Here is an 18,774-nt window from a genome sequence, read left to right on the forward strand (position 1 = left end):
AGAAGAGTGGACTCAATCTTTGTACATCCTTTCATAGAACTAATCTTTGGTTATGCAAACAGTCCCATTGAAAGCAGTGGTCGCATCGCATGTGAACTGACCTATCACCAAGTTAATGGAGCAAGTTTTCAACAGAGCAAAGCTTGTGGAGTGATGTGGTGCTGGATATCAGAATTGAGAGCATTTGCTAAGGGCTAAACACACACTTGTGTTTTCAATGCTCCCCAGGTTGGCGCCCACACATGGGGGGGAGGAGACAGTCTGACTGTAATGCTGAGAGGTGAGCAGCAGAGAGGAGTAGGCTGGGATGGAAGAACTACTATGTGATCAGGTAAGTAAAGACTGCATCATAATGCATAGGTACAAGGGGGCAGTTTCAAGTATCAAGTATTTCCTAAGTTTTGAGTGCTTCATTTTGCAACCTTAACATTTTTTTAAGATAGGCATTTTGGTGGTAGTGGTTTTGTTTTTTGTTGTTTTGTAATTCTAGTTCCACACTGATTTTTTTTTTTATGGTGACCTCTGTTATTGGAGTTCTGAGTAACTCTCTTAAATGTAACCTGCAGCCAAATTAAAATTGCCATGTTTCAGGTTTTGTAATAAACTTGAAACCTGGCTCACATTAAACCTGGGATGAATTCTGAGCAAGCTTGGGCCAAGTTTCCAACAAACTTGGGCTGACTTATGTTTTCCAGTTGAAAGCATATGAAACTCTGTGGCTTTTGCACCACCCAAAGCCTGGAAAACGTTGGTGTTTTTGGCTCAGTCTGCATTTAAGTTCTTGGTTGCAAAGTGACATTAAGAGAGTTTTACCCCATAAAACAAACCCCCAAAAAACAAACTTTTGGGCCCAGATCATTTCTCATAAAGTATGCGGAAGAAGCTATGAAGAAAGAACTCTCAAAGAGGATCAATTTGCAGAGGTCCCCCATACAGTCCCTTCAGGACTTGGGATTTTCATTCCCACTAAAGAAAGTCATGAGACCCAGCCCCAAACCTGGAAGAGCTCCAGGGATCATCCATATTGCTCTGCACTGGCTCTGACCCATGCAATACCTCTGGTTCCTTAGTCATGGCTGCACCGGTAGATGGGGGAGGGGGAGTAACGTGGAAAAAACTAGCCCTGTGCTGTGTTGTCTCTTCTACGGAAACACAACTGGGGGCCCAATGAGTGTACAATGTGCATCTCATCTCCCCCACTCTATCCAGTCCTCAACCTTGCCACTGTGGAGACTCCAGACGAATGAAGAGTGCCCATGGGATTAAGGAAGTGTGGGGACAAAGTCACGGGGATGACAGCACACTAGGTGGAGACGCAAAGGAATCCTCCATGCATGAATGTGGATCTAGAGCAATGGTTCTCAACTAGGGGTATGTATACCTCTGGGGTATATAGAGGTCTTACAGGGGGTACATCAATTCATCTAGATATTTGCATAGTTTTACAACAGGCTACATAAAAAGCACTAGCAAAGTCAGTACGAACTAAAATTTCATTCAGATGACTTGTTTATACTGCTCTGTGTACTACACACTGAAATGTAAGTACAATATTTATATTCCAATCCATTTATTTTATAATTATATGGTAAAAATTAGAAAGTAAACAATTTTTCGGTAACAACGTGCTATGACACTTTTGTATTTTTATGTCTGATTTTGTTACCAAGTAGTTTTTAAGTGAGATGAAACTTGGGGGGTACACAAGACAAATCAGACTCCTGAAAGGGATACAGTAATCTGGAAAGGTTGAGAGCCACTGATCTGGAGGGTACAATCTCATACTGTACCTGGAAAGAAAAATGCACAGCCTTACTATGGTTGTACTGTGAAGGAACCAATAAAAAACATGGTGAAACATGTTCACTGTAAAATTTTCAGGGGATTTTTAGGTACTTTTTTTGTACAAGGGACATCTCCTTACAGCTATCATTGCTCTACCATCAAAGCATCCACATAGTTTATATCTTAGAGGATCATATGACCTTTATTGCATTTTTACACTATGAATATTAACCAGAGGAAGTGAAAAATTATAATCTTTTCAACTAGGCTATTTAAAATATTGCTTTAAAGGACTCACCATAGTTTCGAATGATAAATTTACTGAACACACTTACTTGCCTTCCTTACTTGTGGTGATTATTCACCACATTCTAAATATCAGATTTTAAAAAAATTCACTACTCCACAACTGAGAAAAAACTATTATAAATATATCCAGTATTTCACAACCGAGAAACAAACACAGCCTTGTGCTTTACTGCTTTTCTCTATGGAACTCTGCAGGGCAGACTGGGGAACAATCTCCCTATTCCTCCCATAGCTCAGTGGCTGACCCCATGTCTCCATGCAGAAAAGAAGGAAGAGGGCATAATTGGACCAAATATTTTTAATACTTCTTTTGCTTGTGCTTCCTATGCTGATTCAGCAGCAGCTGTTAACTGTATTTTTGTTGAAGATCACGTAATTTCTGAGGCTTTTGTTATACCAGTAATAAAACAAACAGTATAGAGCTAGCTTGTAAACTCTTAGGACAGAGATTGCATCGTCCTTTGTTTCTGCATAGGACCCAACACCTCACTGAGGGACTACCAAAAACAGCTACATAAATTATTATGAATGAATAAATAAATAAATAAATAAAATAATGAATTATAATCCATTTGGTATATAGTTTAAAATATTTGTCAAATGGAAAAAAAGAATATCAGAATAGGAAGAATCTTTAAGCTTTAAAAGAACACTAAGAGCAAAGATTTATTAGACATATTTTTATTGCTTTTCACTTACTGTTTTCAGTTAGATTTTATATACCAGTACTTTGGTATTGTCTTTTATTTTAACAAAGCACCCAACCTACAGTGGCAATTTTTAACTGGCATCTTATAATATACATGGTATCCACACTTTGTAGAGATTTAGGCATTTTGTAAGAAAAAAGTCATTTTTGCCAGATCAAAACTTTCTAAGAAATAATAGCTTCACTTGTGACATCACCACAGAGGTTTCAGAATCCCAAATGGTGGTATAAATCCAAACCAAGTAATTCCCCCAGGAAATCTACAAAATCTTGCATAAATTTACTACATTATGACCAAATATATGATGTGGCGAATGGGTTACCATCCGATTTAATCCAATGAAATGAAACCATGTGTGTAAATCATAGCAGAACTGGAACCGGCTGCAGGTCTTGCCTTGGTATCTTCCAAGCAGTGCATTTCTATCACAACTGATAATTGGTTAAAAACAAGAATGATAATCCCCTCTACAAAAACAAAAATTAAGGCACCATGTCACAAAGACAGACAGAAAGGAAAACTGGCAAGGACAAATCATCCACAAGGATCTTTTTCATGTTTTCTGAATAGAGTTCCTCTTGTGTTGTCAGTTTCAGCAGAGATGTCACAGATTGCATGGACAGAGAAGCTCTCTACTCTCTCAAACCCTGCACATCAGGTTCCAGCACAATGGCAGTGTAGCATGAGGAAAATTACACTGTCCATCTTTGTTACTGTGCTGGTTCTGCAAATAGATACAAGACTTCACTGTCCAGGACTATCTGTCTGGCACCGTTCACAGACACCTCCAAACCTGCAGCAGTCTTTTGCAGGATGCTTTTATTTTTTGCTGACTTAGTGTGGGAAAGACCTGTGACACACAGAAATTGATTGAAATAATTTGAATTACATGTATAATGTTACCTTCTAAAAACATGCGCTTGTTGAAACTTAGGCGTTTCTCATTCATTTTTACTTTATCTTACATAGGTGGGTTGCTGCTACTTTAACAAGCAGCACCGTCTACTTACAAAATCTCTACTGTGCAATAAACATAGCCTTTAAAAGGCTATACAATTTTGTACCCTTTATTGTAATTCTAACTACAGCTTGGGACTCACTTTCCCTCCAGGTAATGAGGAGGTAGAATCTGGAGCGTGGCCCTGTGAGGAGAATAGGAAAGGACTGGCCAGATACTTATGCTTTATCACTCCCCTGCTCCCAGCCCACACAGGGAGCTCTGCTCTGCCAGTCTGCAGGGAATGTGTGAAGACTGGGCAAACCAGGGCAAGGAGCTAGAAGGCTGGGGGCAGACTGCACATCATTCTCCTCCTCACTGACTGGAAATTTTAAGATTTTACTTCAGAAAGTCCAGTAGACTGGTTGGCTGGAAGAGCTGCACAGTTCACAATAGAACAAACATAAATTAAGGCTTTAGGGGAAATGCTACTTATGTTGTAAAAGAGGACATTGCTGTAAGTATGAAACAAACCTAAGGTCTGAGTGCCTGCCCTTCTGGTGTTGCACCGAAGAAGATAAAACTGAGCAAACTCCGTTAAGACCTGGCTCTAAACGTGTGCAGCAAACATCCCAGCTGCAGGCATTAATAGGATATCTGTCTGCCAAAGAAAACAGCCCGGCCACTTGTCGTACAGAATTCATGGCTTTTTACTGTAAAGCTTACAGTAGGCAGGATATGATGAATATCTTGGCAAACGTATCAGAAAAGGGTCTTAGAAATGTCTGAATGCTGAAAAAGGCTGCTGTGGAAGTGTTTTAGCTATATTCTACCTCATCTAATGTACTGTCAAGTTTGAATTTAACACACACAGTGTAATGAACTGGTATGTTATACAAGGAAGGAAAAACAGAAATAGAATTTTATTCTTTAAAAGGCTTGTTTACATTTTGGTATCAAGTTTCATCAAGAGAATTAGTCTGTGGCATATGGGCCTGGCCCTGCAGGGTGAGTGGTGCAGAACCACACCACACAAGAGCGGGAGAAGAACACCAGTGGCATTCTGCCTCCTACGGCATCCTAGTATACTGGGGAGGACGGGGTGGGGGGAGGACAAACTGCTACACTCCTTCAAGGGATGAGGTGAATTCCCACCTGCAAGGGAGTAATTAGGGTACAGTGCCTACATTTCATTAAGTGCAAGTATGGTAATTCTGCCCACCACTTATGTAGATCACCAGGCAAACAGGGTGGTCCACATAAGCGGTGGGCCCCTTCCCCCTCACTGAACACCATGGAAGTAGTAGGCAGAATCTAGCTCTGAAAGAGTACATTCTCCTCGGGACCCACATGTGTAACTTCCATGAGCACCACCAGATGAGTCAAATGTATCTCTTTTTTAAAATGAGGGTCATGTATAAACTGGAAGTCTTCAAAATAAAAACAAATTTTAGCCATAAGATGACACCTAATATATTGCAGATCAATAAGCTTATGCCAAAGAAATAGGAAGGAGTTTTGTCTGGTTACAGTACCAGACTGGCACTCAGGAGATCCTAGCTCTACCACAGACTCTCCATGTCTCCTTGTGCAAGTCACTTATTGCGTCTCTGCCTGTTTTTCTTCCTATAAAACAAGGAGGAGGAGGAGGAGAATTCTTCCCTACTTTACAAGGGTGTTGTGAGGATAAATTTGTAAATGTTTATGAGCTACTGAGATACTATAAAGACTATAAATAAATAAGAAAAATTAGAACCCTGTGCTATGTAAATGTTATGGGCCAAATCCCCCCAAACAGGTGTCCAAGCTATGTACAGAATGTAGGTATATGTAGGCACGCACAGATAGTTGCATTTACAAATGGGTCTCTTTATGTAGTTATCTGTTGTGTATGCCCTGTAATCCTTATTCAGGGAAAACTCCCATTTATTTCAATGTGAGTTCTGCCTTAGTAAGAACTGCTAGCTCTGGCCTCCCAAAATACTCTATGAACAAAACGTAGATCTTTTACTGATCTTTTAGAAAAGAAACACAGGAGAGTAATACAAAGTAATAGTCTAGCAAAGAAATAAATGGATTTAGTCCTCAACACAGCTGAGGGAAATATACATTTAAGGTAGAAAAAGCATGACATGAACACTCCTATTTATTCCAATTCTTGCTGCCAGAAGATAAAATTTAAAAAAATAAAATACAAAAGTACATGTGAATACTTAAGGCCAAAATATATAGCAGAGAATTTGAAATCTCACCCTCATAGCTGTAAAGCTTACTGTTTTAAAAAAAGGTTTGAATAGTCAGTGTTACATTCCTACCACTCCCATTGAAAACTGGAGTTTTGCCTGGATAAGGATTGTAAGTTTTGCCCTTTTTAAGTCAGCAAGTAATGTTTCATCTGGCCTTCCATACTGAGGGAGGGGAAGGGAAGGGAGTGGGTAGATTTAGTCGGGGATCGGTCCTGCTTTGAGAAGGGGGTTGAACTAGATGACCTCCTGAGGTCCCTTCCAACCCTGATATTCTATGATTCTGTGATTCTACTCAGTAGTGAGACCAGTTTTGTATAATATTTTAAATAAAAAGTAACATTAAAACAATGGACACTCTATTAACTGAATCCTCCTTCTATACACACATTCTCTTCAGATATTTCCTCATAGATGGCCAGTTTCAGATGTCCTTCCCTGTGGCCCTAACCTGAAAACACTTAGGGTATGTCTACACTATGGAATAAGGTCGAATTTATAGAAGTCGGTTTTTTAGAAATTGGTTTTATATATTCGAGTGTGTGTGTCCCCACAGAAGATGCTCTAAGTGCATTAAGTGCATTAACTCGGCGGAGTGCTTCCACAGTACCGAGGCTAGAGTCGACTTCCGGAGCGTTGCACTGTGGATAGCTATCCCACAGTTCCCGCAGTCTCCGCTGCCCATTAGAATTCTGGGTTGAGATCCCAATGCCTGATGGGGCTAAAACATTGTCGCGGGTGGTTCTGGGTACATATCGTCAGGCCCCCGTTCCCTCCCTCCCTCCGTGAACGCAAGGGCAGACAATCGTTTCGCGCCTTTTTTCCTGAGTTACCTGTGCAGACGCCATACCACGGCAAGCATGGAGCCCGCTCAGGTAACCGTCACCCTATGTCTCCTGGGTGCTGGCAGACGCGGTACGGCTTTGCTACACAGTAGCAGCAACCCCTTCCTTGTGGCAGCAGATGGTACAGAACGACTGGTAGCCGTCATCGTCATGTCCGAGGTGCTCCTGGCCACGTCGGCTGGGAGCGCCTGGACAGACATGGGCGCAGGGACTTAATTTAGAGTGACTTGACCAGGTCATTCTCTTTAGTCCTGCAGTCAGTCCTATTGAACAGTCTTATGGTGAGCAGGCAGGCGATACGGATTGCTAGCAGTCGTACTGTACCATCTTCTGCCGGGCAGGCAAGAGATGAGAATGGCTAGCAGTCGTACTGTACCATCTTCTGCCGAGCAGCCATGAGATGTGGATGGCATGCAGTCCTTCTGCACCGTCTGCTACCAGCCAAAGATGTAAAAGATAGATGGAGTGGATCAAAACAAGAAATAGACCAGATTTGTTCTGTATTCATTTGCTTCCCCCCCTCCCCTGTCTAGGGGACTCATTCCTCTAGGTCACACTGCAGTCACTCACAGAGAAGGTGCAGCGAGGTAAATCTAGCCATGTATCAATCAGAGGCCAGGCTAACTTCCTTGTTCCAATAAGAACAATAACTTAGGTGCACCATTTCTTATTGGAACCCTCCGTGAAGTCCTGCCTGAAATACTCCTTCATGTAAAGACACCCCCTTTGTTGATTTTAGCTCCCTGAAGCCAACCCCGTAAGCCGTGTCGTCAGTCGCCCCTCCCTCCGTCAGGGCAACGGCAGACAATCGTTCCGCGCCTTTTTTCTGTGCGGACGCCATACCAAGGCAAGCATGGAAGCCACTCAGCTCACTTTGGCAGTTAGGAGCACATTAAACACCACACGCATTATCCAGCAGTATATGCAGCACCGGAACCTGGCAAAGCGATACCGGGCGAGGAGGCGACGTCAGCGCGGTCACGTGAGTGATCAGGACATGGACACAGATTTCTCTGAAAGCATGGACCCTGCCAATGCATGCATCATGGTGCTAATGGGGCAGGTTCATGCTGTGGAACGCCAATTCTGGGCTCGGGAAACAAGCACAGACTGGTGGGACCGCATAGTGTTGCGGGTCTGGGACGATTCCCAGTGGCTGCGAAACTTTCGCATGCGTAAGGGCACTTTCATGGAACTTTGTGACTTGCTTTCCCCTGCCCTGAGGCGCATGAATACCAAGATGAGAGCAGCCCTCACAGTTGAGAAGCGAGTGGCGATAGCCCTGTGGAAACTTGCAACGCCAGACAGCTACCGGTCAGTTGGGAATCAATTTGGAGTGGGCAAATCTACTGTGGGGGCTGCTGTGATGCAAGTAGTCCACGCAATCAAAGATCTGCTGATATCAAGGGTAGTGACCCTGGGAAACGTGCAGGTCATAGTGGATGGCTTTGCTGTAATGGGATTCCCTAACTATGGTGGGGCCATAGACCGAACCCATATCCCTATCTTGGCACCGGAGCACCAAGCCGCCGAGTACATAAACTGCAAGGGGTACTTTTCAATAGTGCTGCAAGCACTGGTGGATCACAAGGGACGTTTCCCCAACATCAACGTGGGATGGCCGGGAAAGGTACATGACGCTCGAATCTTCAGGAACTCTAGTCTGTTTCAAAAGCTGCAGGAAGGGACTTTATTCCCAGACCAGAAAATAACCGTTGGGGATGTTGAAATGCCTATATGTATCCTTGGGGACCCAGCCTACCCCTTAATGCCATGGCTCATGAAGCCGTACACGGGCAGCCTGGATAGTAGTCAGGAGCTGTTCAACTACAGGCTGAGCAAGTGCAGAATGGTGGTAGAATGTGCATTTGGACGTTTAAAGGCGCGCTTGTGCACTTTACTGACTCGCTTAGACCTCAGCGAAACCAATATTCCCACTGTTATTACTGCTTGCTGTGTGCTCCACAATATCTGTGAGAGTAAGGGGGAGACGTTTATGGCGGGGTGGGAGGTTGAGGCAAATCGCCTGGCTGCTGGTTACGCGCAGCCAGATACCAGGGTGGTTAGAAGAGCACAGGAGGGCGCGGTACGCATCAGAGAAGCTTTGAAAACCAGTTTCATGACTGGCCAGGCTACGGTGTGAAAGTTCTGTTTGTTTCTCCTTGATGAAACCCCCCGCCCCTTGGTTCACTCTACTTCCCTGTAAGCTAACCACCCGCCCCTCCTCCCTTCAATCACCGCTTGCAGAGGCAATAAAGTCATTGTTGCTTCACATTCATGCATTCTTTATTCATTCATCACACAAATAGGGGGATGACTACCAAGGTAGCCCAGGAGGGGTGGTGGAGGAGGGAAGGAAAATGCCACACAGCACTTTAAGCACAGCACTTTAAAAAAGTTTACAACTTTAAAATTTATTGAATGACAGCCTTCTTTTTTTTGGGCAATCCTCTGTGGTGGAGTGGCTGGTCGGCCGGAGGCCACCCCACCGCGTTCTTGGGCGTCTGGGTGTGGAGGCTATGGAACTTGGGGAGGAGGGCGGTTGGTTACAGAGGGGCTGCAGTGGCAGTCTGTGCTCCAGCTGCCTTTGCTGCAGCTCAACCATACACTGGAGCATACTGGTTTGGTCCTCCAGCAGCCTCAGCATTGAATCCTGCCTCCTCTCATCATGCTGCCGCCACATTTGAGCTTCAGCCCTCTCTTCAGCCCGCCACCTCTCCTCCCGGTCATTTTGTGCTTTTCTGCACTCTGACATTATTTGCCTCCACGCATTCGTCTGTGCTCTGTCAGTGTGGGAGGACAGCATGAGCTCGGAGAACATTTCATCGCGAGTGCGTTTTTTTTTCTTTCTAAGCTTCACTAGCCTCTGGGAAGGAGAAGATCCTGTGATCATTGAAACACATGCAGCTGGTGGAGAAAAAAAAAGGGACAGCGGTATTTAAAAAGACACATTTTATAAAACAGTGGCTACACTCTTTCAGGGTAATCCTTGCTGTTAACATTACATACATAGCACATGTGCTTTCGTTACAAGGTCGCATTTTGCCTCCCCCCACCGCATGGCTACCCCCTCAACCTTCCCCCCTCCCTGTGGCTAACAGCGGGGAACATTTCTGTTTAGCCACAGGCAAACAGCCCAGCAGGAATGGGCTCTTCTGAGTGTCCCCTGAAAAGCACTCTATTTCAACCAGGCGACCATGAATTATATCTCACTCTCCTGAGGATAACACAGAGAGATAAAGAACGGATGTTGTTTGAATGCCAGCAAACATACACTGCAATGCTTTGTTCTACAATGATTCCCGAGTACATGTTACTGGCCTGGAGTGGTAAAGTGTCCTACCATGAAGGACGCAATAAGGCTGCCCTCCCCAGAAACCTTTTGCAAAGGCTTTAGGAGTACATCTAGGAGAACCGCGAATGCCAGGGCAAAGTAATCCTTTCACATGCTTGCTTTTAAACCATGCATAGTATTTTAAAAGGTACACTCACCAGAGGTCCCTTCTCCGCCTGCTGGGTCCAGGAGGCAGCCTTGGGTGGGTTCTGGGGGTACTGGCTCCAGGTCCAGGGTGAGAAACAGTTCCTGGCTGTCGGGAAAACCGGTTTCTCCGCTTGCTTGCTGTGAGCTATCTACAACCTCATCATCATCATCTTCTTCGTCCCCAAAACCTGCTTCCGTATTGCTTCCATCTCCATTGAAGGAGTCAAACAACATGGCTGGGGTAGTGGTGGCTGAACCCCCTAAAATGGCATGCAGCTCATCATAGAAGCGGCATGTTTGGGGCTCTGACCCGGAGCGGCCGTTCGCCTCTCTGGTTTTCTGGTAGGCTTGCCTCAGCACCTTCAGTTTCATGCGGCACTGCTTCGGGTCCCTGTTATGGCCTCTGTCCTTCATGCCCTGGGAGATTTTCACAAAGGTTTTGGCATTTCGAAAACTGGAACGGAGTTCTGATAGCACAGATTCCTCTCCCCAAACAGCGATCAGATCCCGTACCTCCCGTTCGGTCCATGCTGGAGCTCTTTTGCGATTCTGGGACTCCAACATGGGCACCTGTGCTGATGAGCTCTGCATGGTCACCTGCAGCTTGCCACGCTGGCCAAACAGGAAATGAGATTCAAAAGTTCACGGTTCTTTTCCTGTCTACCTGGCCAGTGCATCTGAGTTGAGAGTGCTGTCCAGAGCAGTCACAATGGAGCACTCTGGGATAGCTCCCGGAGGCCAATACCATCGAATTGTGTCCACAGTACCCCAAATTCGAGCCGGCAAGGTCGATTTAAGCGCTAATCCACTTGTCAGGGGTGGAGTAAGGAAATCGATTTTAAGAGCCCTTTAATTCGAAATAAAGGGCTTCATTGTGTGGACGGGTGCAGGTTTACATCAATTTAACGCTGCTAAATTCGACTTAAAGTCCTAGTGTAGACCAGGGCTTACATGACCACTTCCATTAACTTCAGGTGTAACCATCAGTAGGACTGGGCACTCCATTTTTTACTCAGACTCTCACTGAAGCCAAAGGAATTTTAATCAAGAAATGCCTGAGTAAAGATTGAGGCATGGATTGTCACCCACAAAATCTGTGCATCGCTGGTCCCTCCCATGCATCAATTTCATCCCTCCCGCCCCTCAGACTATGGCTATGTCTACATGCTACCATCGATGATGGCATGTAGGACATATGTAGCTACATGCCACAGTCAAAAGCAGGCTGCATCCACACAGCAGTGTGTAACTGCACATGTCAGTGAAAGGCTGTGGGAGTGGGGAAAGGATCAGCAACAGGGAACTGCCTGTGCCTTTCCCCACCACAGGAATTTTCCCCTGTGATGGGAAAAGGCTCTAGCAGCGGAACACTCCATAGTTAAAAAAAAAGCAGCATAGATGGGGGAGGGGTGGGGTTAAGGAAGGCACTACTTGGATGAGTAGGTACATATCCACAGGGTTCAGGATGTACGCTATTCACCCAAGCAGAGCCTCACCATCTACACTGCTATTTATACCCATGTCAGGGGGGCATATAGGATATGTACTCTTCACGCTGCTGAAAGAAATGTGCAGCGTAAATATACGTTATCTCTTTCCCCTAATACACCAGGCTGCTGTGTGAAATTCCACACACACACGAACACATACGTCTCCCCACAGAGCTTATTTAGGAAGATAATATAAAGGTGGGGTTATAGCTTCTCTTCTGCATCAACCTCTCCTCCCCATTGGGGATGCTGCAGCCAGGGACTCCCTGGTACCATGCCCAGTCACATAGCCAGTGCCTACTTGGGGACAGAGCAGATGCGCTGATGCACATAGTCTTTTCTGTAGGGGAAAACCACAACCAACTCCCTTTTGCCTTCTGATGGATGATGATAGGAAGGGTAGAGCAGCACAAAGGGAGATTTCCTTCCAAGATGCCCTTCCATGGGGATGATCTGGCCCAGAATAAAAACCTCAGGACTTTGCCCTGTATTAATCAGTACTTGTCCAGATCTTGTAGTGCCTTAGAGGGAAAAGAAAAACTAAAAAGGTGTACTCAAGTCCCAAAACACAGGCTAAATTGATGCTATGACTCTGTTAACTAAAATCATTCCAAAGACTGGCCTGACTACATATAGGAGATTTTATTAAACTATTTCCTTACCACCTCGTGATCATTTTACTCAGCGGAAAACATAAGCCAATGAGCTATAAATTGCAACGCTGTAAGAAAATGTTTGCACCTGCATCAGTTCTTGTGGGTGGGAGGTGGAGACAGGACTATGTGATATCTTTTACTGAACCAAAAGAACAAGTGACCTTTCTGAGCTTATTGGTTCTATGTCAAAACATATATGCTGGACCAGTAAGCTATCCCCTTCAACCAATGTTTTTATAGAAATATAAACTCTCTTTGTAATGTTCATATTACAGTAAATTAAAGTGTATAACTTTTTGTTATATGCACTCTATTTTTCAGGGTGTCAGGTGCCAGGAAATAATGATTACTTTCCCTATAGGAAACTATGGCTCTTTGAGATGTGTTGTCCACACAGATTCCGCACTTGATGCACATGCACATCTCTGCATGAGATCCGATTCTTTTGAATAGCAGTGTCTGGTGGGACTGCACCTACCCCCTGCACACCCTTTCACTTCCTGTGGCCAACTCAGGCCACAGTCCCGCACTCAGTTTCTTCACCAATAAGAAGGCCTAGAACAGGTACTGGTCAGCAGGAATGGAAGTCAGGACATGGAATCTGTGTGGACAACAGACAACTTGAAGAAGTACATTTACAGGAAGGTAAGTAATCATTATTTCTTCTTCAAGCAACTGTCCACATAGCTTCCGCTCTTGGCGATAGGTAGGCAGTTATACCAGTGTCAGGAGATAGGTGAGAGGAGGCCCATTGAAAGAGGACCCCCCTACTAAATTTCCCATTCAGCAGGGAAGCTTGCAGCAGGGAAAAATGTGAGGACTGAACTCTACAGTTTTGCTCTGCATTATTCTGATACGGGGGCAGGCTTCAGAAGTTGCCTGGGCATGGGTGGAATTACCGCTGACCTGTCCAGGTGACTCTTTCTTGGCTCAGGTATAGTAAGTCTAAATACAGTCTGAGGCCTACTTAGCTAGCCTCCATGTGGATACCAGTTGATCCTTAACCCTTTCAGCAAACATCACAAAGAGTCTGGATGAACATCTGAATGGTCTGGTTGTGTCCAAACAAAAGGTTAATGTCTTCACAACATCCAGTGTGCAGAGTTTATTTCTGCTTGGAGAGGGATGTGTTTTGGGGAAGAAAAACAGGAGGTGAATAGGTTGGTTGATGTCAAAGTCTGAGATCACCTTATGCAGAAATGTTGGGTGAGGCCTGACTGAGCCTGTATATGGTGGGCCTGCTGTGAGAGCCTGAATCTCTCCTATCCATCTTGCAGACACGAGGACCACCAGGAAGGCAATTTCATGGAAAGATAGCAGAACAGCATGTAGCCAAAGTTCAAATGGGGAACTCAACAATACCATTAAAACCAGATTGAGGTCTCATGAAGGAGGGGCTCTCAAACTGGTGGAAACATACGTGGAAGCCCTCTGAAAAATCTCAACACTCTGGAGTGTGAGAAAACAATGCATCACTGAAGAGGAGGATTACTGGGGGATATCACTGGAGATGCACCCAAACTGAACTAAAGGAAAGTCTGGTTTGTTTCAAGTGGAGTAAATATTATAGCAGGTATTCAGGCTGTTACTGGTGAAATATTCCACAGCCCCACAGGTACTGGGGCTGTTACTGGTGAAAGCTGACACTGCATTGCCCAGACAGAGAATCGCTTCCATTTGGCTCTATATGTTAGCCTAGTCAAGGGCTTCCTGCTGCAAAGGAGAATGTCTTGTAGTGCAGCAGAATAGCTTTTCTCTCTATCACTCATCCAGCCAGCTTCCCCACAAAAGCAGTGGCCAGGAAGTCAAGTACTCAAACCACTAGGCTGACTGGCCGTCCAACACCCCTGTTACACTGCTCTTAACTGCAGTGAAAAATGAAATAATCAAAGAAAACGTAATAATTTAACTAGTGAAACTTCAAACTTGAAAACCAATAACTTCATAAGCAAAGAACATTGATATTGTGGTTCTGTCTTGCAGACACAGGAGGCAAGAGGAAACTGAGCATGAGCTGCAGTTGCCCCATCTTTTTTACCCGTGCTATGGGAAGGCAGAGGGCAAGAATATTGAAGGAGTGGCTCCAATGGGCACTACTATTCAAAATAATCTGATCCTGTATGCATGGGGCGCTTGCACCCCAAGTGTGGAATATGTGTGGACGATCAAAGATGAGTAAAGGGCTAGAATGTTAAGCTCTGTCTACACTAGGAAAATTTCAAAAAATTGCACCAACATAACAATGTTGATGTATTACACCAGCACAAATATCTCTAATGTAGACAGGCTCTTCCTTCTCTCCACCTTAGTACAGTGGGCTGCTAGCCAGGTAGGAAATAAAACCTTTTTGATTATTCAACTTGAAATAACAACAGGTGCTTCAAACCACACATACTGTTATCTAATTTCAGTTCTTCCATGTACACTGACTTAAACTGCCTATATTCCCTTATTTAAACACCATATACAGTAAAGGGTTGTACCAAGTTCATTCATTTGTCCTTGTGAACCTTATCTGGGAGAATTGTTGAATAGCCTTTTTTTAAAAAAAATATTAAAAAGAGCTTTGGATGATTTAAAGGAGCAAAATGCAAAGCATGTTTTATCTGCCCTCTTAACAAGCAGGGATATCCTTGAACAAGTTCTCCTCTTGGCATTAGTATACTTTATTTGATGCCAGGCACAAACATTACATGTTCAGATTTCTGACCCACAATCAGCCAATATAAACTCATGTAAGTATTTGTATACACTGGCATCCAAGACGCTAATAAAATGCGACCCCATGCCATGCTGAACAGGTCATTTTAAAGAAGCATATCCTTTTGAAACATCGGGTGGGGGGGGACACGACTAAGCAAGTGATCAGACTTGAATGAAAAAACACAACAAAATAGTTTAAACATTAAAATGATACATAAACTGCTTTCCTTTTACTGTTTGACATAATGAGAATTTTTTGGTTTTGTTTTACTCTGTTCTGTTAAACAGAAGAAAAAGGGGAAACTATTTTTCAGGGAATACTTATCACCCAATCTGCAAGTGATTCTTTTCTGTGAGCTTATTAACTTGCTTTAATATCTTAACTTCTACAAATAAGTTTACAATATGGTTTCACTAACTATTTGGATTGTAAATCTACAGCAAACCCCAAATGTTTTCCATTATATAACCACTTTATACGCCTCCCTCATGCAAAACTCTGATTGATAGATTTCAGTGTTTCACATCTGTTACAGTGAGCGCAGTACACAACAAAATAACAGCTTCACACATTTTCTTTAAAATGTGACCTCAAGCATTAGCACATATTCATTTTGAAACTAGTTATTTACTGTTTGTCAAGAATGAGTTGTTTGCATCTCTTCTGCCTCAATTGCCAGTGACAAGATGCCATAAAATGGGATTCAATCTAATCCTAAATGTATTAGTACAAAGAGCAATTAGATAATAATATTCCAATTGATAGTAAAGGGGATGCATACATACAGTATTATCAATTCATTGTCTAGTTTAAACTAAAAATAATGGGTGCCACTAAGGTCTGGCTTTAGCCACATCTAATCTATTTGTTAACTTTTTCTGTGACTCTCGCAGAGTGGAGAAAGGCTTTAGAATGGGGCCTTGTCCTCAGAAAATTTAACAAATCCTCACCTTGACTAGTGGAGGGGAATTAAGCAGAAGCATTCTCTCTCTATCCTGACAGTCAGGGCCACAGGGAAGAAGCCCTATGTGAGGTCCTGGATGACAGCTCCACTTTTGAAAAGCCATGTTGGGACACTGCCTGACCCATTTAGTCAGACAGCTAGGAAGATATTGGGGAGGCACTACACCTTCTGCTCATCATCTCCAACGACCTAACTGTCATATTTATCACGGTGGCGTGTGGAGTCTGTGACATTACTCCTGGAGATGAGGTGGCTGTGAGTGCCAGCAGACACACTCAAAGTGAGGTTCTTCCCCTCAGGATCTGCAGAAGCATCAACAGCTACAGAGCCTGGGCACAATACAGAGCTGCTGAAGGCTCTGTGAAGCAGACATTGCGAGGACCAAGATTTGATTCATTGATCTGAAACTGTATCATAATGGTCACCAACAAATGTTATCTTTGTTCAGGTGCTATCCTTTTCATTTTAAAAATACCTTCTTTGGGCCTCTCCCTGTGGCCTTTTCTTGAGAAAGACTCCCACTGGCTCCCAGGGGAGTATTGCCAGACTGAACATAGGAGTCAGGCCTTCCATTCCCTTCCACCCTATAATGCATTGCTTGTCCACCCTAAAACTCCCACTGATTTTATTGGGTATTGCAGGTGTGCAAGGAATACAGGATCTTGCCCTTCACGTATAATGTACACAGGCATAAATTATAGAACCTTACATTGAATAAAAGCCTCCACTCAGCAATTTAAAAAAGAAATGGAGGCAAGATGGCTATAAACAATAACAAAACACACTATTTCTAACTGGCACAATATCCAAACAAAATGTATATTCGTTTAGCATTTAATTGTCTTCACTCCATTTTTCAATTGACAAGCTGAAGATTAGTCTGTTCAAGTTTTCTCAAATTTTCTATTCAACATTTCTGATTGTTTATTCTAATGTTAATATATTTGTTGGTGATATGATTGCAAGTAAATACTTTTGGATTTTGGGCAGATTACTTATTGTCTGAGACTTGTTAAAGATGGCTTGGATGGCATTGAAAAAATATACTGTGTTGCCAATATTTTTACAAGCATAAATAATTCTGTTTCTATTCACATATCCCATAATATTTTTAATAGGTGGGGCTGTCAACACTACCAAGTACTATGGTTGCTCAACACTTCCCATTATAAACTCCTGTTTTCAGTTTCCTATAATTTCCTCAAACTTTATCCATTCAGACTATTTTATGCTTCGTGTCTGTCTCAGACTGAATTTTTTGGGAAAATTTTAGCCAAAACAGTTCAACTGTTTCTGAGAACAAGACTAGGGGAAAGTATGCTGTTTTGCCCATGTTAAAAAATTCTGGCAACCTTTTCTCTGGAATCATCTAGTGCACCCCTCTGGAGGGACTTCAAGTTTGGCAGGGGTGAGCCTTTGTGTCAGGGATGTGCTGTTTGCAAACCCTGCCAAATTTGGGCAGATTTTCACAAAATTATATGCTTTTGAAAATCACAGTTCACACATGCTCAGTAGAGACTTGCTAGAGCTTAGAACCTTCTGAGCTTTTTACTGCAGTCATAATGAGCACATTGGCACCTCTCAGAGCTCTCAGTGCTGACTGAGCTGTGCATGCACCATCCCCACAGAGTGACAAAGCGTGCTCCAGCTGAGGGACTCAAAAGAAATTTCCTGGGAATGACTTCTCCCAGCTGCTGTGGGCTGGAGTGGGGCCAGGCACCAGAATTGAGAGCAGGGAGCTTGCTTCTCCTGTGCTCTCAATGATCCCTCTCTGCTGACACCTAGGCAGTGTGGAGGAGGAAGCCATCTAATTCAAACACAGAGGTAGTAAGAGCAGGTGCAGGGGAGAAGACAATGAGTCTGGTGAGACTGGGACTGGAAATGGTTGGAGAGAAAAAAAAATGGTTATTAACCTGTCCATAACTGTTGTTCTTCAAGATCTGTTGCTCATGTCCATTCCACGTTAGGTGTGCGCATGCCACTTGCGCCATTACCAGAGATATTTCCCTCGGTGGTATTCATCCTTCTTGGCAACCAACCCCAACAGAGGGGTAGGAGGGTGGGTTCTGTAATGGACATGAGTAACATATCTCGAAGAATAACAGTAATGGAAAGGTTAGTTGATCCTGGGGAAACCAGAATGGCCATTGCATAGACCATTGTCCTCCTGGCCAGGCAACAGCATGGGGACCCGCACCGATGTCCAACGGCATGTAGGATGGATACTGATAGCTCTTAAGCTAAACATAAGGCCAGATTCTTCAAATGAAGAATCCTCTCTAGACAACCACAGGGGAGAAGTACCTCTTTTTGCCTCTGACCACTGGCGGATGTCCGGTGACCTGATGCCTGGTGACCACTGGCGGACCAGGGATGACTTTGAAGTGAGCTGTAGCTCACGAAAGCTCATGCTCAAATAAATTGGTTAGTCTCTAAGGTGCCACAAGTACTCCTTTTCTTTTTGCGAATACAGACTAACACGGCTGTTACTCTGAAATTTGAAGAGGAGAGAAGACATTGATTCTCTCTAAAGGGTACCAGACAGCCTGGTGCTGGGAAGAAACTCGGAGCACTATGTTCCCTTCTGCTCAAAGTCACCGGAGCTGACCTAAATGGGGTCAGTGGGACTGGGAGTGACATTAAGTCTCTG

At 43.8% G+C, this 18,774-nt stretch overlaps 2 protein-coding genes across 5 annotated transcripts in view; both read right to left on the minus strand.

Annotated features, from left to right (window-relative positions):
- FBN2 (fibrillin 2) overlaps nt 1-18,774 on the minus strand; it is a 254,563-nt gene that overhangs the window by 168,692 nt on the left and 67,097 nt on the right. The gene's annotated exons all lie outside the window — the stretch shown is intronic.
- On the minus strand, nt 4,863-11,104 carry LOC311521311 (uncharacterized protein; the record flags this gene model as incomplete). Its single annotated transcript, XM_084629600.1, has 3 exons — nt 10,322-11,104; nt 9,487-9,736; nt 4,863-4,896 (listed from the first exon to the last, which is right to left on the minus strand). Exons 1-3 carry the CDS (start codon nt 10,899-10,901, stop codon nt 4,863-4,865), a joined length of 864 nt encoding a protein of 287 aa, XP_084485726.1. The 5' UTR covers nt 10,902-11,104.

The sequence above is a fragment of the Lepidochelys olivacea genome (genome assembly GCF_965140295.1).
Source record: "Lepidochelys olivacea isolate rLepOli2 genome assembly, chromosome: 5".
In the NCBI taxonomy this organism is placed as follows: Eukaryota; Metazoa; Chordata; order Testudines; family Cheloniidae; genus Lepidochelys; species Lepidochelys olivacea.